Genomic DNA, 27639 nt, shown 5'->3' with positions numbered 1-27639 from the left:
AAAAATATACTTTAGTAATCCGTGTCTAGTACAGTATTTTTTACTGAAAAGAGTCATGTTTATTGTCAGTTGCTGGCACTTTTATCTTTTTCTTTCTAGAATCTTTTCTTTTTTTTATCTTCTCAAGAAAAAAAAAGTTTACACCAAGCACTCTCACACACCTGAATAAAATTTGGTACACACAAACAATGCATACGTGAAAAAATGTCCCGCTCGTCCTAATCACTGTATTCAGCGGAGGAGGCATACCCCTTTCTTGCATCCGACACTGACAGTGAGGGAGACGATTCCACCTTCGTGTATTTTTCTTCTTCCTCCTCTTAGGGTATGTGCACACGCTGCGGATTCCGCTGCGTTTCCGCAGCGGTTTTGGCCGCTGCGGACCCACAGCAGTTTTAGCTGCGGTGTACAGTACCATTCAAATGAATGGTAAAAAAAAAACGCTGTGTAGACGTTGCGGAAAAATCCGCGCGGATTTGCTGCGGTTTTGAAACCGCAGAAAGAAGTGACATGTCAATTCTTTCTGCGGAATCTGCAGCGGGTTCCTATCTCCACCATTGTGGAGATGGTGAATACGCAGGACCAAACCGCAGGCAAAACCGCAGATAATCCGCAGGTCTTTTGACCTGCGGTTTATCTGCGGTTTTTGCAAGATCCGTGCGAATTAATCCGCAGCGGATTCCGCAGCGTCTGCACACACCCTTAAGTGATACTGAACTGTAAACCTCATGGCGGCCCAAACAAATTTGTACGCCCAGCAATTTTTGGCACAAAACTTCCCTTTATCATTTTCTAACTGGACCCCTATACACTCATTAGAAATTATGACATTTTGGGGCCTTTTCCTTCACATGGGGTTAATGAAGAAGCCAGAACTTCTGCAATATTAGAGTGTTGATGTTTTATACAACACTCCAGTGTATCACATGTCTATACCCCGTAAGCAATTTGAGGCAATCTGGTAATGCACATTGTCCTCCCCGAGATTTGATTGATTGATTTTTGTCTCCTCGTGTTCATACTTTTTTTGTAAACTCGAGCTGACTCTTCTTATGACGATATTGAAGTCGAGGCTTCTTCACCTTTTTTTTGGACTACCATTCTAGACATGTGTAACGTGTGCATGCGTGGACATCCTTGATCTCACTATTATGAAGCATGCGAGTCACCTCCACTGCCATGTTTGCCGCACCAGAACTGATAGACCTTGTGATGAGCCAGCTTGTTGACTGTTATTTTTCCTGGACGTACAACTTTTGGCCTTTAAATGGATGGACGGACTTTATTTCATATTCTTCCAAAAAGTCATGGCACTCACATGATGCAGCTTGGGAATTTTCTTGGCCGAGAGACTGATATCGTAGAGCTTTATGATAATGTTTCTATTTTCTTTGTGAATCTTTATGGCTACTCCTTGATTCTAACCGGTGACCTTTCACTTCGGAATCAACCTAATAATCCACTGAGCAATAATGGAAAATGATTTTTCCACCAGGCAAAAAAAAAACAAAAAAACAGTAACAATGCAGGACATGACAAGAATCTGCATTGCTAATCTCAAATTTATATACGAGATAGCCAAGATGATTGTTTATAAAATGATAGTAGTCTCAAGTTGTTAGCAGTCGTGGATGGTGAGATATGGAGCCTGAAAGTCAAAAATTCAAAACATTGTTACCCTTTTGCTCCTCACTATAAACTCTTATCTACCACACTTATTCTTCTGCAATATTTTGCATTTAGTGGCCTTTGTACTGCACTTTTGTTATGTATTGTTAGTATAATTCTATTAGTGAGAACTTTAGCACTTTCCTATTAATCAATGCCTTTCAGAATGCATGTTATTATGTATTCTGTTTAAACTTTCCTGTCATAATCCTCAAAGACTGTGTGCTGTGCTTTAATGTGTTAAATGTCAAAGAAAAACATTTAGGTAGGAGAACTAGCAAATTACCTTAGGAGAATATTGATAGCTTTTTAAAAGTCCATAAATCCAATTAGAAGAATCTGAGATAGTAGATGAAAGCCAGCATTTGTCTCGTGACTATAACTAGGCTTCCATAGAACGGGTTTATGCTTTACAATTTTGAAATTGGCCTCATTCATTTTAAACACATCTAATGATAATTTGGGCAGTTTAGGGCTTATTCACATCAGTTTATCATGAACAAGTGCTAGCACTTGCATCTTTAATAGCAAAGTTGGGAAAAGTCGTTGGTAGGATAGGCACCCATCTTAGGGTGCTATTTCTTGCTTCCCCACGGTGGACGCACTTTGAAAAAAGAAATGGCATTGCTGACTTCCTGCAGCCGCTGGCACCTACCTCCGACCACGGGCATTCAGCACAATGTCAGCCACGGCGCAGGCACAGAGTTGGGCAGTGTCAGTCACTAACACCGCTCACCCCTCTGTTTGTCTGTGCCCCGTACATTGCTCACTCCCTGCAACCTGTTGTATTCATATTTATCAGAAGCAAATATAATTCTGCAATGGGACTGCCACCCTGAACAGGAGCAATGGAGATGTTATCAACTCCCTGCTCCACCGAGACCACCAGCAGAATGAAGGCTATTTCTCGCCTTTGCCTTGTTGGAGACAATGCACGTAGGGGGCGTTGGACTTTGCAATGATGTCACTTCATTGGGCCATCCAACATCCAGTTCTTTACCTGAAAGAAGAGGAGATGGAGACTGTGCTGGATGGGGAGCCTGGATTAAGTGAATATAAGCTATTTTTTTTCTTACATTATTTTGCCACAAAAGGAGCCATGGGGACATCAAAAAAGGGTCTGTGGGGAACATCCAGCAGGGGGACTGTAGGGGACATTGGACATTACAAGAGGTGCTGTGGGGGACACTACAGGATCGGCTGTGGGAGACATTATGCCTGGGTTGTGTGGATATCATACTATATAGAGGCTGTGGAGGGCATCATACTGTAAAGGGAATGTATTTGACATTTAATTTGGGTCCCTGAAGGGCATCATTCTGTAATATGGGGCTGTTTCTAGACATCATATTGTATATAGAAAAGTGCAGACCATTTTGTGTAGGAGGCTATGGTTGACATCATATTGTATAGGGGGATATGGGGGACATACTGGGGGCTGTGGAGATATCATACTGTAGAGGGGATGTGGGGGGCATTAACCATCATATTGTTATGGATATCATAATATATATGGAGGGCTGAGATGGTGATAATACTATATAATGGGGAGCTGTGGTAGACATCATACTGCATGGGGGACCGTGGTGGACATCATATTGTATATTGAGGGGCTATTGTGGATATCATTCTGGATAGATGGCTGTGGTGACCATTATACTGTATAGGGGGTTAGTGCGAGGAGGGGGTACAGTTAATAGAGGACATTGTGGTGGACAGTATGAGGGCATAGTGTGAAGAGGCGGCACAGAATGCTTATGGAGAGGGGGCAGTGTGAAATGGCACAGTATGGAGAGATGTTAGCGTGGTGGGGGGACAGTGTGGAGAGCAAGAAAGTGTAGGGGAAGACACTGGAGAGTGGACAGCCATGGTATAAACCGTGGTTCATAAGAGTGGACAATGTGGCGGTTATAGCTTATAATGTCACAGTGTGGTGCTTATAGCTCATTAAGGTGAATAGTGTGCTCGCTATATACCATAGAAGGCTTATTTAGTGGCGTATTTATGTACTTTTAATGGCTTTGGTGTTCATTGGCTTCATTTGCGTAGGCCACCAAAATAACATGTCCCGGCCCTGTGTAGTGGTATACGGGGCTGTTCACGTTTGTTTTTTTTGCAGTAAGAGTGTTCCGTGCCTAATGACGGAGATGTGTCTGATATTGATCCGTGTGTCATATCAAACACAACAATGAAAGTTTATGAGCCCATGAAAAAATCAGCCATCGCTTGGTTGTCATCCGTGTGCTGTCCATTTTTCATGGACTGATAGGAAAATGTGGAGCAGCTTTTTTTTTTTTTAATCAGTGAAAAACTCTCATGACATTCTGAAGATCCCTGATGAAACTCAGTCCGTTTTTCTCGTATGTGAAAAAAACTGATGTCTGAATGAGGCCTAAATTATCTGTAATGATCCTTTTTCATCCTGTCACTGCCTGTACAGTTTTCAGATTTCAACACAAATAAAGCCTGAATTCTAAAATAAAATCATATTATATCTATCCCAATATATTTTCTGAAATTGGACTCTGGGCACATTGTAAAAATGTACCGTTCTCACTTTCATAAGCACCTTTATGTAGTTTAAAGGCCGAATGTTTTGTAAAAAGCAAAAGAATAAAAATGAATGTTTCTGACAAACATTCTGACCCTAGCAGAGACTGAGAAGAATTAATAACGCCTAAATAAATGTTACTTAAACCTATTTCTCACATGCTAACACATCATGACATATTCACCATAACTGAAAAGAACAAAATATCAATGATCCAGAGATGATAAATGTTCTTGGTTTGTGGCTCAGGGTTAGTCCATTCTGGTTAGAGAATTCTTCACCAAATCTGATCAAAAACCTGCAAGAAAATACAAACAATTTTTGCGGATTTTATTGAGGATTGCCCTTTGCAGCTGTGAATAACTAATTATCTGCAAATAAAGAAAAACTCCCCTTACCGATCCCCTACCGATTCCATGGTAAGTACGTACATCCTGCTGGGATCTTTGGTGCTGACTCCCAGTATCTGAAAGGGCCAAGGCATAACCAAGGTCCTTTTCCACAACAAATGTTCAGCTGACCCCGATACTTGAAAGAACTTTTCTGACTTTTCCAACGTGGCCTGTTTCCTGATAAGATTTTATTTTTTTTTTTTTACAGCTGTCTGCATTGACCCTCTGCTTGACTGCTGATTTATGTGAATTGTGCTTACGTAGGCCTTTGGTTTTTTTTTAATTTATTTTATTGGCGTTTCTTACTGGAATCCATTAAATTGTTAGATATTACAATTACTGGAAATCATTGGAGATTACTATGTCACCCGACAAGCTCAATTTGGTTTTTGCACTGCATAAGCCGGAGTGTTTTTCAGTCTCCATCATTGTGAGCTTCCAATAGAAAAATGTCTGAACAAACCTTGTAAAATATTTCAAGATATTATAATGATCTGCTAGTCAGCTAGCTATATATCTTAGTTTTACAGTGATATTTTGTTGTTTTATGTTAAGTGCATGGCTAGACTAGAATGGGGTTATTTATCAGTCCATACCTTATGAATATAGCATTGGCTAGGTTTAAAGTGTTCCTTATTTTGGGCAAAAAAACTGTTTATTCCTAATCCAGAATTAAAATGATATTATAATTTAACTGGAGAAATGCTATACCGTTTGTTTCATCTAACGCTATTGATTAACATTAATGAGCGCTAACCTCAGAGAAGAGCAATACAAGTTAAAAGGATAGTCCTTGCCTTCATTGTCAGTCTGCAAGATATTCTACACATTCCTGAAACCAAATGTACTGTGAAAACGTTACTGAGAACGTGAGTGATAATTGTTTGCCTGAGAGGTGGGGTCAGTCAAGAAATGGAGTGAAAAAAGAGGTGTTTGGGGAATACAAATTGTAGCTTAAAGGGAATATGTCAGCAGGGTTTTGCTATGTAATCTGAAAGCAGCATGACGTAGGGGTTAAAGGAAACACTGATCTAAGTGATACATAGTTGGATTCAGGGTCTCTTTGCCTACATCAGGCTGCTCTCAGATGTGGTAGCAAAAACCTGCTGACCGATTCCCTTTAAATCTGTCAGTCTGCTATAAAAAATAATATAAAATAAATATTACTCAAAGCCCCTAGTACTCCGCAGATCCCACCTAGCGCTTACCAGGCACACCGAAAATGACTGGGCACGATAGTCTTGCTCAGAGGCATTTTCACCTACTTGTCACCTATTGCAAACTGAGCAATGAGGGAGGTTTCATTCTGCAGTGACTTGTCTGTCATCCAGGGGATTATTGAAAGAAGAGGGGAACAAATGGAGCTCTCAGAATTAATTTGATCTGGTGGTGTGCGGGTTGTGTACCCAAGAGAGATTTTTTAAGATTTTATTTTGTGTATTTTCTAGGTAAACTGATTTTTTCTAAATCCATTTGATTGCCATAACATTTCTCTGTTTTGTACATATTTTAAAATCTATTTTATGTTTTATGAAATAGGATATGTGCCTCCTGCGTTTCTGCCCCCAGACCTCCAGTGATGCGGTGTTCTACAGTCGGGTCTATTCCTACCTCAGCCGCAAACTAAGATATGGAATTATCAATACCAGCAACATGGAGGCCTTTATAATTCCACTTCCAGCATGCCAGCCAATACCTGCCAAACTTCGCCCCTTAGGGGGGTCAGGTAAGACTAATCAAAGAAAATCATTGCGCAAACTTAAAATATTAACTGGTAAACCTGGAATGAATAAAGATATCAAACTCCAGGATGTGTGAATACACCCGACAAATTCTTCAGGTAACATTGATCTCTGGTATACTGTTCTACATCATGCCAATCAATTCATTAGCTCTAATTAAGAGTACGTGTCAGTTAAAGATTTCAAGTCTCCATTCACATTAGACTAATGTCAGACGAATCTTGTTAAATGTGGCCAACAGTCTAATGTGTACGGTGCCTTGATAGGTAATTTTCATGGGAGTCAAGCATCTGGCATGTCCGATTACTGATCTTTTTGTTCATTAGAGATAAGCCGCCACCAAAGGTGGGTGGTAGCGGCTCCCTCATCCAAAACACAGGTGCTCTCAGTTGAGTGGGCACTCCTGTGTATGGAAGTGTTGACCAAGAACCATCATTCACATAGTTTTGCATATTTTTGAAACTTTCACAGAAAAAAAAAGCACTAGGGCCGCAATGTGAGGACATACACATTATATAGGTGTCAGCTATTTACTCTATTGGCTGATGGCTATTCTTTCAGGCATCCCCATATAAAAGCATACTTGGTCAGGCATACTTTTGTTCTCAGTAGAAAGAGGAGAGTAAGACAGCTCTGACAATGGCTTACTTCCTTAAGAACAAAAAGATCAGGCAGTGGGAATTCAAACCAGGAAGCGTCCTTACTAACAGACATGTAGTGCAGGTGACAAGCTCTATACTTCTGGTGACCATACAGTAGAGTGTGATCTACCAGAGTACTTTAGATTTAAATGCCAGGTTGTCCTTCTGGCTTAAAGAGTGGGAACACTGTATACTTTAAAGTTAATTCACCTGTCGCTGCCATCCCTTTTTCTGCACAATCAGTGATCCATATCGGTTTATGATTCTCCACCAGTGTTGCTTTAAAAAGAATGTCGCCAAGTGTTTGAAATCCCATCTAAGAACAGTATGATGTAGTGGCAGAAACCATGATTCAAGCAATGTGTTACTTATTGGGCTGCTTGCTAAAATTTTGACAAAATCAGAATTTTATCTCCTGCAGATATACCAGTTCTCTGAAATCCGAGGCCTGTATAAATAACTCTGTCTACATGACTTATTGGCAGCTCTGTACACTGCATAGGCAGAAAGTTACCAATCAGTGTCAGGGTGGGGTTATACAGAGCTCATGAATATGGAGAACTACGTGGCTGCAGGTTTGCAAATCCTCTAGAAACGTTATGAAAACTTAAGCAAGCAGCCCAGTACGTGACACACTGCTGGAATCAGGGCCTCCGTCTCTACTTTATGCTGCTCTCAGATTATGTGGCAAAAACCTGAGGACAGATTCTCTGTTAATTGCAGAACTATATACTCAAGGGGGGGAGCAATGGAATACTGCTTACAGTGGAGCAAGTGCAGTAACTTACTGTAGTTCAATGCAGCATGTGCAAAGTTTGAGCAACGTCATGTCTGTGACACATTTTGCCTGTACCCTGTTCCTTTGGTAGATAAGTTGGTGCTGAAAAAGTCTGATTTCTAGTTTGCAGTAGGAGAAAACTGGAAAACAGAAGTTCAAAATAGGGTCTTACCTGGAGTGGATATGAGAACAATAAGTGCAGGGATGTGCTCACCTGGCAGGGTTGTGAGACTACAACACCATAGAAAGCTCAAGGTATCATTTTATTCACCTTCCTATGACCCACGTGCCCATATAGACGGCTTACAAGGGTTGATCCTACTGACAAATTCCCTTTAAAACAGCAAAAGCCATTGAATTTGTTTTCTTAGCTGTCAAGGTACACTTTTCTGTATCGATATATCTTCCTGCATTGTGATTTCTTTGTCATTTTAGGCAAGGCTCCATATGTAAGCATCTGAATTCATAGAAAACCTCGCCTTCAATAAATAAAGGAAAGTGCATCAATCCATAAACATTTATTACGAGTCACCATGATAATGGTATGGCTCCATGTGAATGATATGTATCAATGCTGAGGCATAAAAAGACCAAAATGGAATCATATAAAAAAGGGATATATCAAAAAGAGTAGCCATAAAGACACAGTGGAGATTAACAGTATATATACCATTAGGCAAGCCATAATTAAAATAAATACTAACCTGGATTTATGAGGTTGTATAAAATTTCTCCTACCGCACCACACTCCAATGCACATTTCTCAACATACTTCCTTAGTGAGTGATGAGGAGTGTACACCTTAAATATCTGATAGTCCCTTGCACTGCTCAGTGACTATAATGACTCACCAAGATGCCATTCCTACAGGTCACGTGTAGTGATGGGCGAGTAGCATCGTTGCTCTGGTCTCCCCGAGCATGCTCGGGTGATATCCGAGTATTTTGGCGTACTCTGAGATTTAGTTTTCCTTGTCTCAGCTGCATGATTTGCGACTTGTAGACAGGCTGTCTAGCAGTCACAAATCATGCAGCTGAGGCGACAAAAACGAAATCTCCGAGCACACCAAAATACTCGGAGACCACCCGAGCAACGAGTATACTCGTTCTATCACTAGTCACGTGGTAAGACATAGGACATGGTTGCTTCCGGCCAGGGATCTTTCCCTACTAACCGAGTACACACAGAGTGCACATACCTACGCCGTCTGCCATGTCAGTGGGAGTGCCGAGATTCAGGAGCATGCGCATGCCAATGTCACAATGCATCCAGCATCTCCACAGTTATTGAAAAATGGCAAAAGCTGTCATCAAAATGGAGGCAGACACATATGATTCACATAATAAGTAGAGTTGAGCTAATTTTTCAAAATTCGGTTCCGATTATGATCGGCGGCGAATATTGTTTTTGCAATATTCACCAAACATAGCCGAACGTCATTGGAGTCAGTGGGATTAGAAATGAATATGTTAGGGAACCGAACATCAAACATAAATTCGCCATGAGTAGAGTCCCAACTCTAATAATGAGTACCAATCGTAACATGCATCATTCACAAGAACACTATAGGGATGATTAAAAGAAATATATATTTGTGTACTTCAAAAAATAAACACATAAAGGGACAACCCAAACTGGTACCATGATGGCTAAAAAAAAAACCAAGTGAAGTGAGGTAGAAGCAATGTGTGGAAGTTGTGACGTATAGTGAGAAAACTGTGAGTGTACGAATGAAGGTATAACAGAAGTATAAACAGTAAAAGTAGGTCTGGTGAGATGGAAAGTGATCTTGGATTGAGAGGAGCAACCGAAAAGAGTGGAAACACTACAAAATAAAGTCACAACCAAATATTAACCCCTTTCTGAATTTTGACGTACTATTCCATCCATGTGCCCTGGAACTTAATGACCATGGACGTACGTCATACGTGATCAGCCGCGCTCACGGCGGGAGCACGGCTGATTTCGGCCAGGTGTCATCTGATTCTCACAGCTGACACCCGACACTAATTGCCAGGAGCGGTCACGGACCGCTCCCATCACTTTAACCCCAGGCCACACTGTGATCAAACATGATCGCAGCATTTCGGGAGCAGGCAGAGGGGCTGTCAGCTCTGAGTACCCCTCTGCCTTTGCATTGGAGAACCCGCGGCATGACGTGGGTTCCCGATCGCTCCCGTGGTAACCCGATGTCGTCATGACGACATCCAGGTTACCAGAGCTCAGAGACTTCCTGTCATGCACACTGCATGTCAGGAAGTCTCTGAGGTTAGAGAGAAATTACATGCAGCGCTGACAGCTTTTATGGCATGCAGATCTGCATGTCATATAAGCGATTAGCCTGCACAAAATGAGTGTCCCATAGGGGGACACAGTGTAAAACGTAGAATGAAATAAAATGTTTTTTTTAATAATTGTACAAATATAAAAAAATAAAAAATAATAATAAAAAATCTATATTTATTCTATCATTAAATCAATATTTGAATAAAGAAATGTAAACAATAAAAGTACACATATTTAATATTGCTGCGTCCGTAATGACCCGACCTATAAAATTGTCCCACTAGTTAACCCTTTTAGTGAACACTATTAAAAAAAACAAAAAAAATGCTTTATCATCATACCGCTGAACAAAAAGTGGAATAACACACAATCAAAAAGAAGGATATAAATAAACATGGTACCACTGAAAACATCATCTTGTCCGCAAAAAACAAACCATCATATAGGTCCATCACCGGAAAAATAAAAAAGTTATAGCTCTCAGAATAAAGCGATGCAAAAATAATTATTTTTTCTATAAAATAGTTTTTATTGTATAAAAGCGCCAAAACATAAAAAAAATATAAATGAGGTATCGCTGTCACCGTACTGACCTGAAGAATAAAACTGCTTTATCAATTTTGCGACACGCTGAACGGTATTAACGCCCCCCCCCCAAAAGAAATTCATGAATTGATGGTTTTTGTTCATTCTGCCTCCCAAAAATCGGATCAAAAAATGTCATGTTCCTGAAAATGGCACCAATAAAAACGTCAACTCGTCTCGCAAAAAACAAGACCTCACATGACTCTGTAGACCAAAATATGGAAAAATTATAGCTCTCAAAATGTGGTGATGCAAAAACTATTTTTTGCAATAAAAAGCGTCTTTTAGTATGTGACAGCTGCCAAACATAAAAACCCGCTATAAATAGTAAATCAAACCCCACTTTATCACCCCCTTAGTTAGAGAAAAATGATTAAAATAAAAAAAATTATTTATTTCCATTTCCCATTAGGGTTAGGATTGGGGTTAGGGTTGGGGCTAAAGTTAGGTTTTGTATTATGGTTAGGGTTGGGATTAGGGTTAGGGGTGTGTTAGGGTTAGGTTTGTTGTTAGGATTATGGTTACTGTTGGGATTAGGGTTAGTGGTGTGTTGGGGTTAGGGTTGGAGTTAGAATTGGGGGTTTCCACTATTTGCGCACATCAGGGGCTCTCCAAACGCGACATGCGTCTGATCTCAATTCCAGCCAATTCTGCGTTGAAAAAGTCAAATGGTGCTCCTTCCATTCCGAGTTTTGCCATACGCCCAAACAGTGGTTTATCCCCACATATGGGGTATCACCATACTCAGCACAAATTGCACAACAACTTTTGGGGTCCAATTTCTCCTGTTACCCTTGGTAAAATAAAAAAAATTTTATTTGAAGTAAATTTTTTGTGAAAAAAAGTTTGTTCATTTTTTTTTAAACATTCCAAAAATTCCTGTGAAGCTCCTGAAAGGTTAATAAACTTCTTGAATGTGGTTTTGAGCACCTTGAGTGGTGCAGTTTTTAGAATGGTGTCACTTTTTGGTATTTTCTATCATATAGACCCCTCAAAGTGACTTCAAATGTGATGTGGTCCCTAAAAAAAAATGATGTTGTAAAAATGAGAAATCGCTGTTCAACTTTGAACCCTTACAAATTCCTAAAAAAAAAAAAAAAATTTGGTTTCAAAATTGTGCTGATGTAAAGTAGACATGTGTGAAATGTTATTTATTAAGTATTTTGTGTAACATATTTCTCTGTGATTTAAGGGCATAAAAATTCAGAGTTGGAAAATTTTCAAAATTTTCGCCAAATTTCCTTCTTTTTTCACAAATAAACGCAGAACATATCAAAGAAATTTTACCACTGTCATGAAGTACAATATGTCACGAGAAAACAGTGTCAGAATCAGCGGGTTCCAGAGTTATTACCTCATAAAGGGACAGTGGTCAGAATTGTAAAAATTGACCTGGCCATTAACATGCAAACCACCATTGGGGGTATAGGGGTTAAAAAATAAAGTTGCAATAGGGGCAGCATAAGACGATACTAAATTGTGAGTGAGTTTTTAATTACTATATACTGTATGTGAAGCCTTGTTAAGTTACTTGAATGATAAAGCTGGAAGCATGGTAAATTAAATAATGAAAAGGAAGAAACACTAGGGTATATGTAAAAAATAAATGCTCAGATAGAGGACCTTAAAAGACAGTAAGTAGATGAAGATACCATAGCAATCGTATATGTAGGTATGTTTGACATACCTAAGTAATATGTAAATGTGGATGACCAAAATAAGTGCGCCCATAAAAAAGAATGTGCACTAAATCTGGAACGTGTTTGTAAATTACACTAGTGAGCAAAAGGGTAATAATGTTTTGAGCTTTTGACTTTCAGGCTCCACATCTCACCATCCACTACTGTTACCATCATTTACAGACAATCATTTGGCTATCTCATACATAATTTTGACTTTCAACTATTTTGCATGTGATTTATGCAGATTTTTGTCATGTCGCTGCATTGTTACTGTTTTGTTCCTAAAAATCTAAATTTAAATTTTTATTATTTTGTAAGTATTTTGTAAGTCCACATTTGCTTTTCAACACTGCCTGACTCATTCTGGGCATGCTCTGGATCAGTTTCAAGCATGTGTCTACCATAATTTGATCCTAGGTCTCTTCTACACTTTCCCAAAGTTGGTGCATACTGGTTGCTTCACTTGGGTATGTAAGAAGTTTTTCTTCAACTTTACCCACAAGTGTTCGATTGGGTTGAGGTCTGGGGATTGTAGGGGGCAATTCAGCACCTCTATTTCATTGTCATGAAACCATTTCTTCGCCAATCTCAACATATTTTTAAGGTTGTTGCCCTGCTGGAACACTATGCCGTCCTTTTCATACCCATATTGCTCGAGTGTATGAAGTAACTTGTTCTGTAGGATACTAACAAATAATTCAGCATTGAGACCACCATTGATCCTGGTCAAGTATCCAACGCATTTGGCTGTGAAACAACCCCACATCAACAGGCTTCCTCCACCGGACTTAATAGTTCCTTCAATTGCTTGATCCGTAAGCCACTTTTCCCCTTGTTTGTTCCAGACACATTTGCATCCATCAGAACATAGTCTACTGACTTTTGTCTCATCGCTTCAAATCACCCATTTTCAATCTTCTATTGTCCACTTTTCGTACTTTTTTGCAAACTTGAGTTGACACTTGCTATGACGATATTGAAGTCGAGGGTTCTTCACCTTTTTTCGGTCCAGCATTCCAGACTTGCGTAATATGCGTCACACGGTGCTTGATTAGACATCTGTTATCTCACTATTACGAACTATACAAGCCACCTCCACTGCCATGTTTGTTGTACCACAGCTGACAGATCTTGTGAGGAGCCAACTTGTTGACACCGATTTTGATTGGATTGGCAGACTTAATTTCGTATTCTTCCAATTGTCATGGCACTCACATGATGCAGTTTGGCAGTTTTGTAGGCCGAGAGCTGGATTATGCAATTTCTCTTTTCTTGGGAAACATTCTTCATGGCTGCTCTTCGATTCGAACCATTGACCTTTCACTGAGGAATCAGCCTAATAACATACTGAGATATTAAGGTATGTGAGAACAGGTTGTAATTTGTAATATATAGAAAGAAAAAGATTTTTTTACCACCAGGAACAAAATAGTAACAATGTTGGACATGACAAGAATCTGCAAAACTTATCATATGCTAAATAGCTGCAAGTCAAATTTATGTTTGAGATACCCAAGATGATTGTCTATAAAATTATGGTAGTTTTATGTCCGAAGCATTAGCAGATGGTGAGATATGGAACCTGAAAGTCAAACGATGAAAACATTGCTCATCAGAGTATAAAAAGGTATGAGCTATCCAAAATAGTGTAGAAGGCTGGAAACCTGGTGTTAATAATGTGAGATGAGTCTGTAAACATGGCATCTATTATTGAAGGTTTATTGGTGTAGGACTCTTATTTGTACAACAATTAAAAAGGCAATAATTACAGTATAGTTTCATTGTTTGTGATCGTTGCCTTTGAAGGGGGCACTTACTGGTTCATATGTTTTTTGTATTTCCCAGGTCTTGAGGATGAACATCCTGATATTTTACTGGCTCTTCTTCTTCCAAACCATCCATTCTGGTCTTCATGTCCCAGAAAGGTCACCAAAATACCGAGAGAGGAGGAGCTGGATATTCCTGATGACATATTCACATCTATATTAGAAGATGTGGAAAGGGAGGAGAATTTGATGGCAGAACAAGGACACTCACCTGTAGGGCAGGAGAGCTCTGGGGTTGGAGAAGTGGGCATGCCAGAGCTGATAAATATTCTGTCTTATCTGTCAAATAACCTGCAGACAATTGCTGACCAAAACAACAATAATTTTCAGTCTATGCCCCCAATTAACCAGCCAAACCCCATACCAGCAGCAGCCCCTGTTTGGCCATCATGTCCTATGGCACCTACTTTTCAGGCTCCTGTTTCTTTTGGAAATGATCCTGCTGCCATGTTTGATCCATCGACCATGTATGGTCCATCGGGCAGTAACCCTTATACTTTCTGAAAGCAACATGCCAATAGGTTTTTTTCTTAAGGTTTTATACTAGTTATATAGAAACCTTTGTTCTTCTTTTGAAGGACATTTATGCCTACAGTTTTAAGAATCAAAACTTTATTCTATAGAGCTATTTAACATTTTTAAAGATGGTTTTTATATTTTTCGTTTGTTAATGTTTGTATTGTTCACCAAACATATTAAAATATAAACCTCATATTTTTTGTGTTTTCATGATGTATTTAATTTGTGATGAAGATTATGTGTAGAATTGTAGTTAGAGAAATATATCTTAGCTATACATGGCATCAAGGAATTGTAGTAAAATCTCAGTTACACTTCAAATTTAAAGAGATGCTGCAAAAACGTCTGCATAATGCTTGCAGTGGCATCTTTTTTTAGCAAGGCTTATCACTATGTAAATCGACTATGTACTTTTATCTAACCCCGAACTTTGAGAAATAGTATGTAATTTTCAGAATGTATAACTTGTGGTGTGGTATAATGGCTTTTATCTAGCTTGGGTTAGGGACCAACTTCAAAGAACTTTATGTGCATAATGTTGCAGCAATGGGATGGAGACTTTGGTGCCTTCAATAGGGTGATGATGGTTGAGGATGAGAAAATGTGATTGCTTCCACCTAAGTAGGTGAGATTATGAGGGAGTCAAAGTTAGCTATTTTTTCTAATCTTTGAGATCAATCCTTTTAGTGTCTGTTGTTTGAACCAGATATTCTAAAGCTAGGTAAGAGGTCTGCTGATCTGGCGGAACTAGATATTGCCGTATCACTTATAGTAAGTTGCAAGTTGTTTAAAAGGTGTATTCACTACTCGGGCAACCCCTTCTCAATTACTCTACGCCCCTGTATAAAATGAAAGCATCCTATACTCACCTCTGGTGCTAGTGGCATTCCAGCTTGCTTTGGCACCTGGTCTCCTGGATTGCGTGACATTATGCCATTTGAGCCCTGCAGCCAATCTCACGTCCTTCTGATGAAACACGAAACTGTCAACCGGAAGAAGTACGAGCTGTTGCTGCTCACTGACTTTTTAGGGATGTCAATTATGTCCATAGGAAGTGAGAGTGAAGCAGCAGCTGATTGGCTGCAGGGCTTACATGGCATAACAACGTCACATGAGCCCTGGGAGAACAGGTACCAGTGGCGCTGGAATTGCACTGGAGGGAAGTATAGGCTGTTTTTACTTTATACAGGGTAATATACAGTAGTTATTGAGGAGCGGTTGTCCGAGAAGTGGACAACCCCTTTAAAGGTCATCATAGAAGTCTGGATAGCTCTCCGTCAGATTGCTCTGAGGGCTCATTCAGATGTCAGTGATTTTTTTCAAATTAGAAATTCAGCCCGAGTCTCATGAGTGTTTTTTTCTCTGAGTATGGGTAGATTTATCTCACATTACTGATGTCAGTTTTGTACTATCAGAGATTGATCAGAGTTTCATCAGTTTTTCTTGGAAGTATAAAAAAATGGCAGTAACATCATCTGATAGGACGGTTTAGTATGTGAGGCGCCAAAGAGGAAGCAGACGTTAAATAACAGGGATTGTCTCCAGATCCGATGCAGGCATAGAATACAGTTTAGTAGTGGTGGAAAAGCTTGATTCGGATTGGAAAAGATTAGTTGTCTGGTGGGCTTTATATGTATTTGTTTAGTTTCTTAATTTGGGCAGTGGACGTGTGAACCATACTGTGATGCGCTTTAGATGTACTGCCTCTTTAAAGGGACCCTCCACCCTGGGACTAAAAAGCGACTATGCATTTCTCATGCAATCACTACCGGGTGTCCTCAGTTTGCCTTCTGCTGCCTCCTCTCAGGTCGGCGCGCTGTGCCTATTGCTTCCACAATGGCTGCAGCTGTGGCATGGGGAGTGCAGTGATAGGTCGGAACTATGCCTCACTTGCACAAAGAAGGCGGGAGAGGTGTGGTATAGACCTATCACTGCACTCCCCACTGCAGCAGCCATCTTGGAAGGAGGAGGAAAGGAGCTGATGGGGCACAGGTAGGATGGGTAGTATGTAGGCTGCTTATACATGAGAAATATATAGTCACTTTTCAGTCCAAGATGGAAGGTCGTGTTAATATTTCACCATTGATAAGGTCTCTCTGGGGGGAGATGCAGTATCTTGTATGTGATGAAGGGTTTGATGTTTCCACAGATGTGATCAGAACAGATCGGCTGGTGAAGGAATATGCTGGGTAGCTGAAGTAGAAGAGCCGCAGGAGACAGCTAACTTCAGGAATAATAGGTGCACTTAATATAGAAATCACAGCCATTGGGAAGCATAAATTATTGTCTTTTACGTGAAAAGCAATAGCATATTGTACATTACTATACAACTTTACAAATTATTAGTTACAGGAGCAAACAAATGTATTCAATGCTGTGATGGTATTTCAAAGGTCAAATATAATATCTTGGCATGTTGAGACAAACTAGTGACTGTAATAGGTTTGTATCACCTATAATCAGCGTCACGTGGAAGATTACATGTACGGCTTCTTGCATATACAGTATATGAAATCTATTACAAACACAAAAGTAAAAAAGAAATGAATATTTTTAGTTTGTAATCTATACTGTAAAATGCATTGTGCAGCAGATGGACTTTTTTATTTACTATACTTTTATAGCATTTTTTTGTTTGTTAGGTGTATTTTGGTTATGTGTCTTCCTTAGAAATTGACTTTAATTGGGAAAGTTATCTTAAAATTAAGTCCAGAAATAAGCAGAAGGCTGCGATCAGACAGCCGTATATTCTCTCATCCGAGTGTCAGCTTAGTGTGATCCAGGTGTGAAGAAGATGGAGAAAAAAAATTCTTTGTCTTCTCCATTGTGTAATTCTGTGGAAATCAGACTGCACTTAGATGTCAACCGAGTGCAGTCTGATGTTTTCCACGCACCCACACACTTGAATAGATGAACTAGACAAAACAATTATCTTAAGGCCCAGGAGGACTATGGAGTGTACAATGAAGCATTGGTATTTTCACACAAAGGGTTCTGTATATGCACGAATACAGATGTGCACATAGCAATCTACTATGAAATGCAGCCAATGTCACAATTGGTGCCCCCCCACAATTGGTGCCCCCGATCATTAGGACCCCGGAAATTGTTCTTGGTGTGACTGTAGACTTGTTAATCCTCACAGTGCACTCACTCCTTGCTGTGAAGATTTTCCGGTGTTGGCACTGGGAATGGCGGTTACATGACCGCGAGTATGCAATATGTGTAATCCTGGCCAGAACTTGACTTGGCAGTCTAGTCAGATTCTGGCATACTTGCGATCACGTGACTGCCGTTCCCAGTGCTGACACCGTCAAATTCTCACAGCACGCAGTGCATGCGCTATGAGGATTCACAAGTCTGCAGTCACATCATTCACAATCAGTGCCCCCCAGAAGTACCAGTAGGGCCAGGCTATTGCTCTTGGTGTGACCGCAGACTTGTGAATCCTCAAAGCGTAGTCACTGCTCGCTGTGTAGATTCACCAGTGTTAGCACTGGGAACAACGGTTACATGACTGCAAGTCTACCATATGCGTACTCCCTACCAGAACCCAACTAGACTTCTGACCTCACGCAATACACTTGCATTGGGTGCAGGGTTGTGGGATTGGTAAGACAAACCTCCGACTCCGAATGCTCAATTTCCCAAACACCACGCCTGTGATGGCCACTACTGTCTCACTACATAAAGTGCAGCACAGATTCATCTCCACTCAATGCTGAGATCCTTAGATCAGGAACAGAACAGACATTTTATAGGACATGTCATAACTTTCCCAAATTATTATGAAAATGTACAGCACATCCTGCATTGTACTACTGTACCCAATTTATCATATATTTTATGAGTCGTACTCGGTCCATTTTTTACCGACTCCACCAAAATGGACCCAACTACGACTCCACAGCCCTGATTGAGTGTGCCGGAAACAGTCTAGTTGGATTCTGGCATACTTGCGGTCACATAATTGCCATTCCCGGCATTGACACTGGCGAATCCTCACAGCATGCAGTTTGTGCGCCATGAAGATTCACAAGTCTGCAGCCACATTAAGTGACTGCAGACCTTTCGTTTTAGACCGGACAACCCGTTTAGCTTATACTTCCATGTAAAGGGAACCTGCCTATCACGCTGCTGAAAATGCAGGTAGAGCTGGCTCCGCTAGGGGGCAAAAGAGTGGAGAGAGGTCCAGCACACAGATGAAGCAGACCTGCCGTGCAGCAGTGAAGCTACCACCAGGTGATAGCAGAGAAGTCCAACAAGCCTTGTCAAATCCTAGACTGTAGCGCAGTACCAAAGGAATAAGCAATCTCAGGGTCAGAGACAAGCCAGGGGATTAGTAACGGTCAGGAGCGGATATGCCAGAGACAAAAGCAGGTCAGGGTCCAAGCCGAGTTCAAGTACCATGAAGTCCAGACACAAAGGGGACACACAGAGTCGGGACAGTGGGCAGGGAATAACACCGACACGGGTTGAGTCAGGAATAACAGCAGGACAAATCAGGGTCTGACAGAGTCAGCAACTCATGCCGTAGGCAGAGCTATAACTGACATCGCCTGCAGGAAGCAGCAGCGATAAATAGCAAACCTGAACCCAGAGGCTGAGAAAGTTTAACCCAAGAAATGACCAGATCGGGAACATGGAAAGAGAGGACTCAAAACCTGGATCATGACACTGCCAGTGACCCTACTCCTATGCAAGAAGTGGTAGTGCGGAAAAGAACAGTGTAAAATGTTATGAAAGGTGCCTATTACAGTGCTTGTTGGTGCCCAAATTCGAATTTACCGATATACATGTTAGGTTCCTAAGTTCTTTGGTTGCTGTATCAGAGCACTTACACTCTGACTCCACTTCTCTTCTTGATTGATAGTGGAGACAAAGGCTCTGCTGCTCTCTGCTGTCAGCCAAAGAGCAGGGATGAAGCTGACAGTGCGATTTGAAGAGGCAGCATAGACTGCAGATGCACTGAGACACTGACCAGTGCACTTGTGAGACTAACGTACCGTATTTTGCGGACTATAGGACGTACTGGACCATAAGATGCGCTCCAAATTTTGAGGAGGAAAACATTTTTTTTTATAAAATGGTGGTGAGACTTATAGACCGATTTTACAGTAGCTCCTAGGCTAGGAGGAGCAGGTGTCCCGGAACTACGAGGTTGTGGTCCGAAAATGTCAGCGATCAACGGAGTCCCTACACTTTCCCACTGATTTCCCTGTGGTGGGCTTTGGGAAAATGTGATGTTTTCTCACATTGCATGCCTCCGTTTAATACACCAATGTGAGCGAGCCCTTAATATATCTACTATATTTTTGGGGAACAGCATTTCTTCCAGCTTGGATGGAATTTGAAGACTGCAGCTGACAGGCAGCAAGTGATTGGCTGCAGCGGTCATATGATGTCTCCTGTCAGAAAGGGATGCCAACCCAAGAGACTATAGGTGAAGACAGTGCTGTGTATACTGGAGCGGTCTAGGAAATTTCAATATTTTTTTGTAATTATTTTTTTCACCACCCTGGAGACAATATTGAGGTGTTTTGTTAAGTAGTGGCATTTATTGCTAACTAGATGGAGGCCTGATACTATCGCATCGGGAGGGCGGTAATGTCACGATGGGGTCAGGCTTTGCAGCGTTGAGAATCTCTCCCCCCATGTGCTCACCCATCTATCCACTCTCTCTTTCCCCATGTGCTGACTTCTCCCGTCTGTGTTCTCTTCTTTGACCTGTCTACCCCATGTGCTATCCCCCTTGTCTGCTGTCTCTCTCCTTCCTGTGCTGTGTTCTCCCCTCATGTGCTGTCCCATTTGAGCTGTCTCCCCCTGTGCTCTCTGTCTCACCCCTGTGCGCTTTCCCTCTCCCCATCTGCTGTCTTGTCTCATGTCATCTCTTGTTTGACCTGTGTACCCTATCACTAAACAGTCAGTGCACAGCATGTCAGGAGGAATTTCTATTTAAAGGGGTTTTCCCACGAACAAAAGTTCATTTTAAAAATTGTCTGTGTCTGACCGTGTACAGAACATATCACAGCTCCTGGGCAGGGGAGGAAGCAAAAGACAATACTGACATTACAGCAGGAGATCGCAGAGGATATATTTTGTGAGGTAAAATATTGTTTAAAAACAGTAAGTGAAATATTTTACCTCACAAAATGAATCCTCTGTGATCCCCTGCTGTAATGTCAATATTGTCTTTTGCTTCCTCCCCTGCCCAGGAGATGTGGTATACTCCGTACACGGTCAGACACAGACAATTTTTTACATTAACTTTCGTTCATGGGAAAACCCTTATAATGTGATCGGCTTCCTCTGCCTGTAGACACATCACACATCTGCCTCCGGGATCAGCCGAATGATTGCCTGCGTGGAATTCGCGCAGGCGCAGTGCGACGGTGCTCCGCTGGTGGTACCGCGCAAGAGGCCGTGTAAGAGTGTGAGTGAGTGTGTGTGTGTGTTAGTGTGGTGCGTACGGTGTATAGAGTGTGTTCCGCTGGTGCAATAGGTTGGTACCAGCAGCATTTTCCATATTGAAAATCCATCACTTGAGTGTCCCAATATGGCGGTCGGTGAACTTCCTCCACTTGGAATTCTGGGATACAGTGACATCTGGACAGAACAGGAAATGAAAACATTACAAGGCAATTATATAAATAGATTTTCACTGTAGTGCTTCTGCCAGTACTCCAAGACCTAAAATTTTGATATGTCACGTAGTTTACTGGGTGCGGCAGTTACGATAGAATCACAGTTTTCTCTGCTGCAGAGCTCAGATGTTGAGCTGTGTATAACCCCAGCCCACACCAATGATTAGCAGCTTTGTGTGGACAATGTATAGTTTCTGCTAATAAGTGCTGAGGGTGGGGTTGAACTAGGATGCACCGGTTGTCGTGTAGTGATAATGTCCTGCTGATAAAACACTGTATTAAAACAGAAAAAGGCATCAGTAAGTGACACATCACTGCAATCACGGTCTCTGCCGGTACACCATGTTGCTCTAAGAATACATAGCCAAAAGCCGGTGATACACTCCCTTTAACACCTGCAATTTTATATCAATCTGTTTAATAAATACTTTAAAGAGACTAATTTTGGCTGACTGACTTATTTTATTTCTGTCACTATGAAAAAATACAGCTGTTGTAAAGGTGTCGTGCCATTATTGCATGTGAGCTAATCAAACACAGACATATTTGGCTTACAGCATGTCACTATACAGATGTGTCAGGAGTAGGCTAAAGATCAGCTCTGCAACTTGACATTTACTATTTTTGCTTTTGCACTGTTTTCTCTATATTATCATTTTGCCAGCACTATAGGTGCAGGGACCTCCTCTCCCTCATATCCCAGGATCTATTGTGCCTAGCATTGGACAATGGCTTGTATGCCCATAACTGAAAGCTTGCTACTTTGTTGTTTTTTTATGTAGTTAGACAGAAGAGCAGGAACAGAGACAGAGGCCTGAATGAAACTCGTTGACGCTCTCAGTTTTAGGCCTCCTTCTGACGTCCGTGCTTCCAGTATCTGTTTATTTCACGGATGCCACATGTACCCATTACAACTATAATGCGGTTCACATGTCCATGTTTTTCCAGCAGCAATGATGACACGGACCAATACAAGTCTATGGGTCCATGAAAGACACGTACAGCACACGGATGACTTCAGTGTCCAATCCGTGTGCTGCAAGGTGTAGGAGAAGCTTTCTTTATCCATGCTGGGAAAACACTGATCACACCAGTACCGTTTTTTCACCTATGTGTTACAGACGTGAGAAGGAGACCTAATGAGTAGGAAATTGATCTATGAACATCACCGAGAAATTTGTTGAAAATGTGAAAAGTGTTAACGTCTCAGTGAAGTCAAGAATAAGAATAAACAAAGCTGGGAAATGAGAAAAAACTGTTGTCAGCGAGCAATCAAGTCCTACTTACCACGAGTGCCACCATTTCCATTCATTCTGCAGATACTGGATCCACATTATCACCAGGCTTATACATCTCCTGGAGGACGGTAATGAATTCCTCATGAATCAGTATCCAGTGCTGAATATCATCAATCTCACAAGTTTTTACAGCTTCTGATTTATAAAGTCTCCTGAAAGTGACAGGATGTATGGGAGAACAAGCGTTTCTAGAACCTGTTGACACCGCAACAATATTTATGACCCCGATGCCCAACCCACCAAGAACCTCTCTGAGTAGGCCTCTATGTGACCAACTGGAATGTCACCATGATACTTGTATTACCAAGTATTTTGGCTACAGGGGCTAACATAATTGAAACAAGCATTCCCACCAGTTGATGCTGTTAACCTCTTAAGTGCCAGTGTAAATCACGGACAACAGCACTTAAGTACTTCGATTGTGGGGAACCAACAGCTTGCTTTGATAGCCGTGGATCGGTTAAAGGCTCACGTGCCTGAATTATGATTTCTTCTGTGACATTGAGTTAGGCTGGGTGTCATAGAATACATTGATTTTCAGTATACTAAGTTATTACTGTGTATAGTATGGTACATATTATGGCAGGTTCAAGTCGCCTCAAGTTTCTAAACATTGTGACAGGGTCACTTTCACAGTGTATGGAGGGAGATACAGTCATGGCCAAAAGTATTGACACCCCTGCAATTCTGTCAGATAATACTCAGTTTCTTCCTGAAAATGATTGCAAACACAAATTCTGTGGTATTATTATCTTCATTTAATTTGTCTTAAATGAAAAAACACAAAAAGAATTGTCCTAAAGCCAAATTGGATATAATTCCACAACAAACATAACAAAGAGGGTGGACAAAAGTATTGGCACTGTTTGAAAAATCATGTGATGCTTCTCTAATTTATGTAATTAACAGCACCTGTAACTTACCTGTGGCACCTAACAGGTGTTGGCAATAACTAAATCACACTTGCAGCCAGTTAACATGGATTAAAGTTGACTCAACCTCTGTCCTGTGTCCTTGTGTGTACCACATTGAGCATGGAGAAAAGAAAGAAGACCAAAGAACTGTCTGAGGACTTGAGAAACCAAATTGTGAGGAAGCATGAGCAATTTCAAGGCTACAAGTCCATCTCCAAAGACCTGAATGTTCCTGTGTCTACCGTGCACAGTGTCATCAAGAAGTTTAAAGCCCATGGCACTGTGGCTAGCCTCCCTAGATGTGGCCGGAAAAGAAAAATTGACAAGAGATTTCAACGCAAGATTGTGCGGATGTTGGATAAAGAACCTCCACTAACATCCAAACAAGTTCAAGCTGCCCTGCAGTCCGAGGGTACAACGGTGTCAACCCGTACAATCCATCGGCGTCTGAATGAAAAGGGACTGTATGGTAGGAGACCCAGGAAGACTCCACTTCTTACCCCGAGACATAAAAAAGCCAGGCTGGAGTTTGCCAAAACTTACCTGAAAAAGCCTAAAACATTTTGGAAGAATGTTCTCTGGTCAGATGAGACAAAAGTAGAGCTTTTAGGGCAAAAGCATCAACATAGAGTTTACAGGAGAAAAAATAGGCATTCAAAGAAAAGTACACGGTCCCTACAGTCAAACATGGCGGAGGTTCCCTGATGTTTTGGGGTTGCTTTGCTGCCTCTGGCACTGGACTGCTTGACCGTGTGCATGGCATTATGAAGTCTGAAGACTACCAACAAATTTTGCAGCATAATGTAGGGCCCAGTGTGAGAAAGCTGGGTCTCCCTCAGAGGTCATGGGTCTTCCAGCAGGACAATGACCCAAAACACACTTCAAAAAGCACTAGAAAATGGTTTGAGAGAAAGCACTGGAGACATCTAAGGTGGCCAGCAATGAGTCCAGACCTGAATCCCATAGAACACCTGTGGAGAGATCTAAAAATGGCAGTTTGGAGAAGGCACCCTTCAAATATCAGGGACCTGGAGTAGTTTGCCAATGAAGAATGGACTAAAATTCCAGCAGAGCATTGTAAGAATCTCATTGATGGTTACCGGAAGCGGTTGGTCGCAGTTATTTTGGCTAAAGGTTGTGCAACCAAGTATTAGGCTGAGGGTGCCAATACTTTTGTCCGGCCCATTTTTGGAGTTTTGTGTGAAATGATCAATGTTTTGCTTTTTGCTTCATTCTCTTTTGTGTTTTTTCATTTAAGACAAATTAAATGAAGATAACAATACCAAAGAATTTGTGTTTGCAATCATTTTCAGGAAGAAACTGAGTATTATCTGACAGAATTGCAGGGGTGTCAATACTTTTGGCCATGACTGTATGTGTCTCTGAGCATATAGGCATCAGTGATGTAAAACTAGAATATTTTTTCTCCAGCACGCAACTTGCTGAGAGGGTTAATTTAAAGTTGTATACATGGGCTGGTTTTATGTGGGCACCCATAGAATGGGAGGGTGTTCACCATACCTCCTCTTGCAGAGCCGACACCGGCATGGGTACTAACAGGACCTGAGATGATGTCACGGTCAGGTGATCATAACACGGTCTGGGTTAAAAAGCCTGTCTGGAGAGTCAGTTGGGTTGTGACTTGGAAGAGGAGGTACTCCCACCTGGCTCCAGGAGGAGTTGAGGACATTGTGTGGCATCTACGGGTGAAACCTACAAAGAAAGGACTCTTTTGCACTTTGTCTTTGTTTTGTTTTCCTGCTTATTTTTTTCCTGAACCCTGCTCTGGTCTATGCTGATTATAATAAACCAGCAGGTAATTTACTACCAAAATGTTCCTGTGTCTACATTAAGAAGCAGCTGAACATGTCAACCCCTCACAACATAGATATAAAAAAATATATATATTGTATATAAAGATTTGAATCGCCTCCAGGGTTGTCCACTTGACTTTATTTTTTGCAGACAGCTTATCAAAAAATCAAGGACAGAAAATATTTTTTAAGGACACATTGGAAAACCATGGTAAACCAATATGTTTATAAGTAGTGATGAGCGAGCGTGCTCGGGTGTTCTCCGAGTATTTTGGCGTGCTCGGAGATTTAGTTTTTGTCGCCTCAGCTGCGTGATTTGTGGCTGCTGACCATCCTGAATACATGTGGGGATTCCATAACAAACAGGCATTCCACACATGTATTCAGCCTGTCCAGCAGCCAAAAACTAAATCTCTGAGCAAAGAAATGTGAAAACTAAATATACTCTCTCTCTCTCTCTCTCTCTCATCACAGCATCCAGAGAAGTCTGATCTATGAAAGTATAAAATTAAGCCAATTGCTAAACGCTGTAGCAAGAGAAAAATTAAAACGGATTTGTTTAGTGTCCACAATAATAATAAAAATGCAATAAAGTCAATCAGTATGTACCCCAAAATTGTATAAATAAAAGCATCAGCTCGCCACGCAAGAAAAAAAGCCCCACACAATTTTGATGGTAATATAAAAATGTAAGAGAATGCAGACACAAAAAATAATTTTTATTTTTTATGTTTTTTTGCATATAAAAAAAATCTTGATTTTTTTAAAATCCCATAAAATAGTAAAAAAAAATAAAAAATACACCTTTGGTATATTGGTTACTGCACTGACCTGGAGTATCAGTTTTCCAGCAATTTTTTTACTGACAAGTTAGCGCTGTAAAAATAAAACCTAAAGATCAATGTCAGAATTGCGTTTTTTTCACCATGCTTAACATTTTTTTTTGCCATTTTTCCATTTACCCATCCCTGCAAAACACAAGTACGGTAATTATATGTGTCTGTAAAAAAGTTATGGCTATTTAAAAAGGAGAGGAAAAAAAAATCATACAAAAAAAATCTATTTATCAGGCAGGTTAACCCTTTAACGACTGGTGGTATTTTGTTTTTGCATTTTCGTTTTTTGCTCCCCTTCTTCCCAGAGCCATAACGTTTTTATTTTTCTGTCAAAATAGCCACATGAGGACTTGTTTTTTGCAGGACAAGTTGTACTTTTAAACATATCGTGTACTGGAAATGGGAAAAAAATTCTAAGGCTAGTTTCACACTTGCTTTTTTTTGCAGCGCGTTTTTCCCGCAAAAAAACGCATTGAAAAAACGCATACATAAGCATACAACTGCTGCGTTTTTTTCAAGCATTTTTATGAGCATGCATGAAAAAAACGCAGCGTTTTTATGCGTTTGTATGCGTTTTTAGCGCGTTTTTACCGCGTTTGCGTTTTTTTCCAACATTTTTAGGTGGCCCCTCACACTACCCAAACCATGACTTTACTAACCCTAACCCTGACCCTAACCCTAACCCTGACCCTAACCCTAACCCTAACCCTGACCCTAACCCTTAACCAAATCATACTTAACCCTAACCCAAACCCTAAACCCTAACTAACCCTAACCCTAACCCTAACCCTGACCCTAACCCTAACCCTGACCCTAACCCTGACCCTAACCCTAACCCTAACCCTGACCCTAACCCTAACCCTGACCCTAACCCTTAACAAAACCATACTTAACCCTAACCCTGACCCTAACCCTAACCCTAACCCTAACCCTGACCCTAACCCTTAACAAAACCATACTTAACCCTAATCCTGACCCTAACCCTGACCCTAATCCTTAACAAAACCATACTTAACCCTAACCCTGACCCTAACCCTAACCCTGACCCTAACCCTGACCCTAACCCTAACCCTGACCCTAACCCTTAACAAAACCATACTTAACCCTAATCCTGACCCTAACCCTGACCCTAATCCTTAACAAAACCATACTTAACCCTAACCCTAACCCTGACCCTAACCCTAACCCTAACCCTGACCCTAACCCTAACCCTAACCCTGACCCTAACCCTTAACAAAACCATACTTAACCCTAATCCTGACCCTAACCCTGACCCTAACCCTTAACCAAACCATACTAAACCCTAACCCTGACCCAAAACCCAACCCTAACCCTGACCCTGACCCTAACCCTAACCCTAAACCCCCTTAACTAACCCTAACTCTAACTCAAACCCCTAAATTCCATGGTTAAAAAAAAAAAACGCATATGCAAAAAAACGCTTACATGAGCATGCCAGTGCG

At 41.0% G+C, this 27639-nt stretch overlaps 1 protein-coding gene across 3 annotated transcripts in view; it reads left to right on the top strand.

Moving 5' to 3' along the window:
* Positions 1-14863, top strand: part of SPOCD1 (SPOC domain containing 1) — a 171670-nt gene extending 156807 nt beyond the window's left edge. For all 3 annotated transcript variants that reach the window (XM_073551942.1, XM_073551940.1, XM_073551941.1), the window contains 2 exons: positions 6151-6337; positions 14171-14863. In XM_073551942.1, coding sequence (XP_073408043.1) covers positions 6151-6337; positions 14171-14655 — 672 coding nt within the window. In that variant the 3' untranslated portion in view covers positions 14656-14863. The remainder of the gene's footprint in view (positions 1-6150; positions 6338-14170) is intronic.
* The last annotated feature ends 12776 nt before the right edge of the window (positions 14864-27639 follow it).

Source organism: Dendrobates tinctorius, unplaced genomic scaffold, assembly GCF_039654945.1.
Source record: "Dendrobates tinctorius isolate UK_male_01 unplaced genomic scaffold, ASM3965494v1 ptg000183l, whole genome shotgun sequence".
NCBI lineage: Eukaryota > Metazoa > Chordata > Amphibia > Anura > Dendrobatidae > Dendrobates > Dendrobates tinctorius.
The sequence above is the reverse complement of the archived record's forward strand: the minus strand, read 5'-3'. Positions and strand labels throughout refer to the sequence as shown.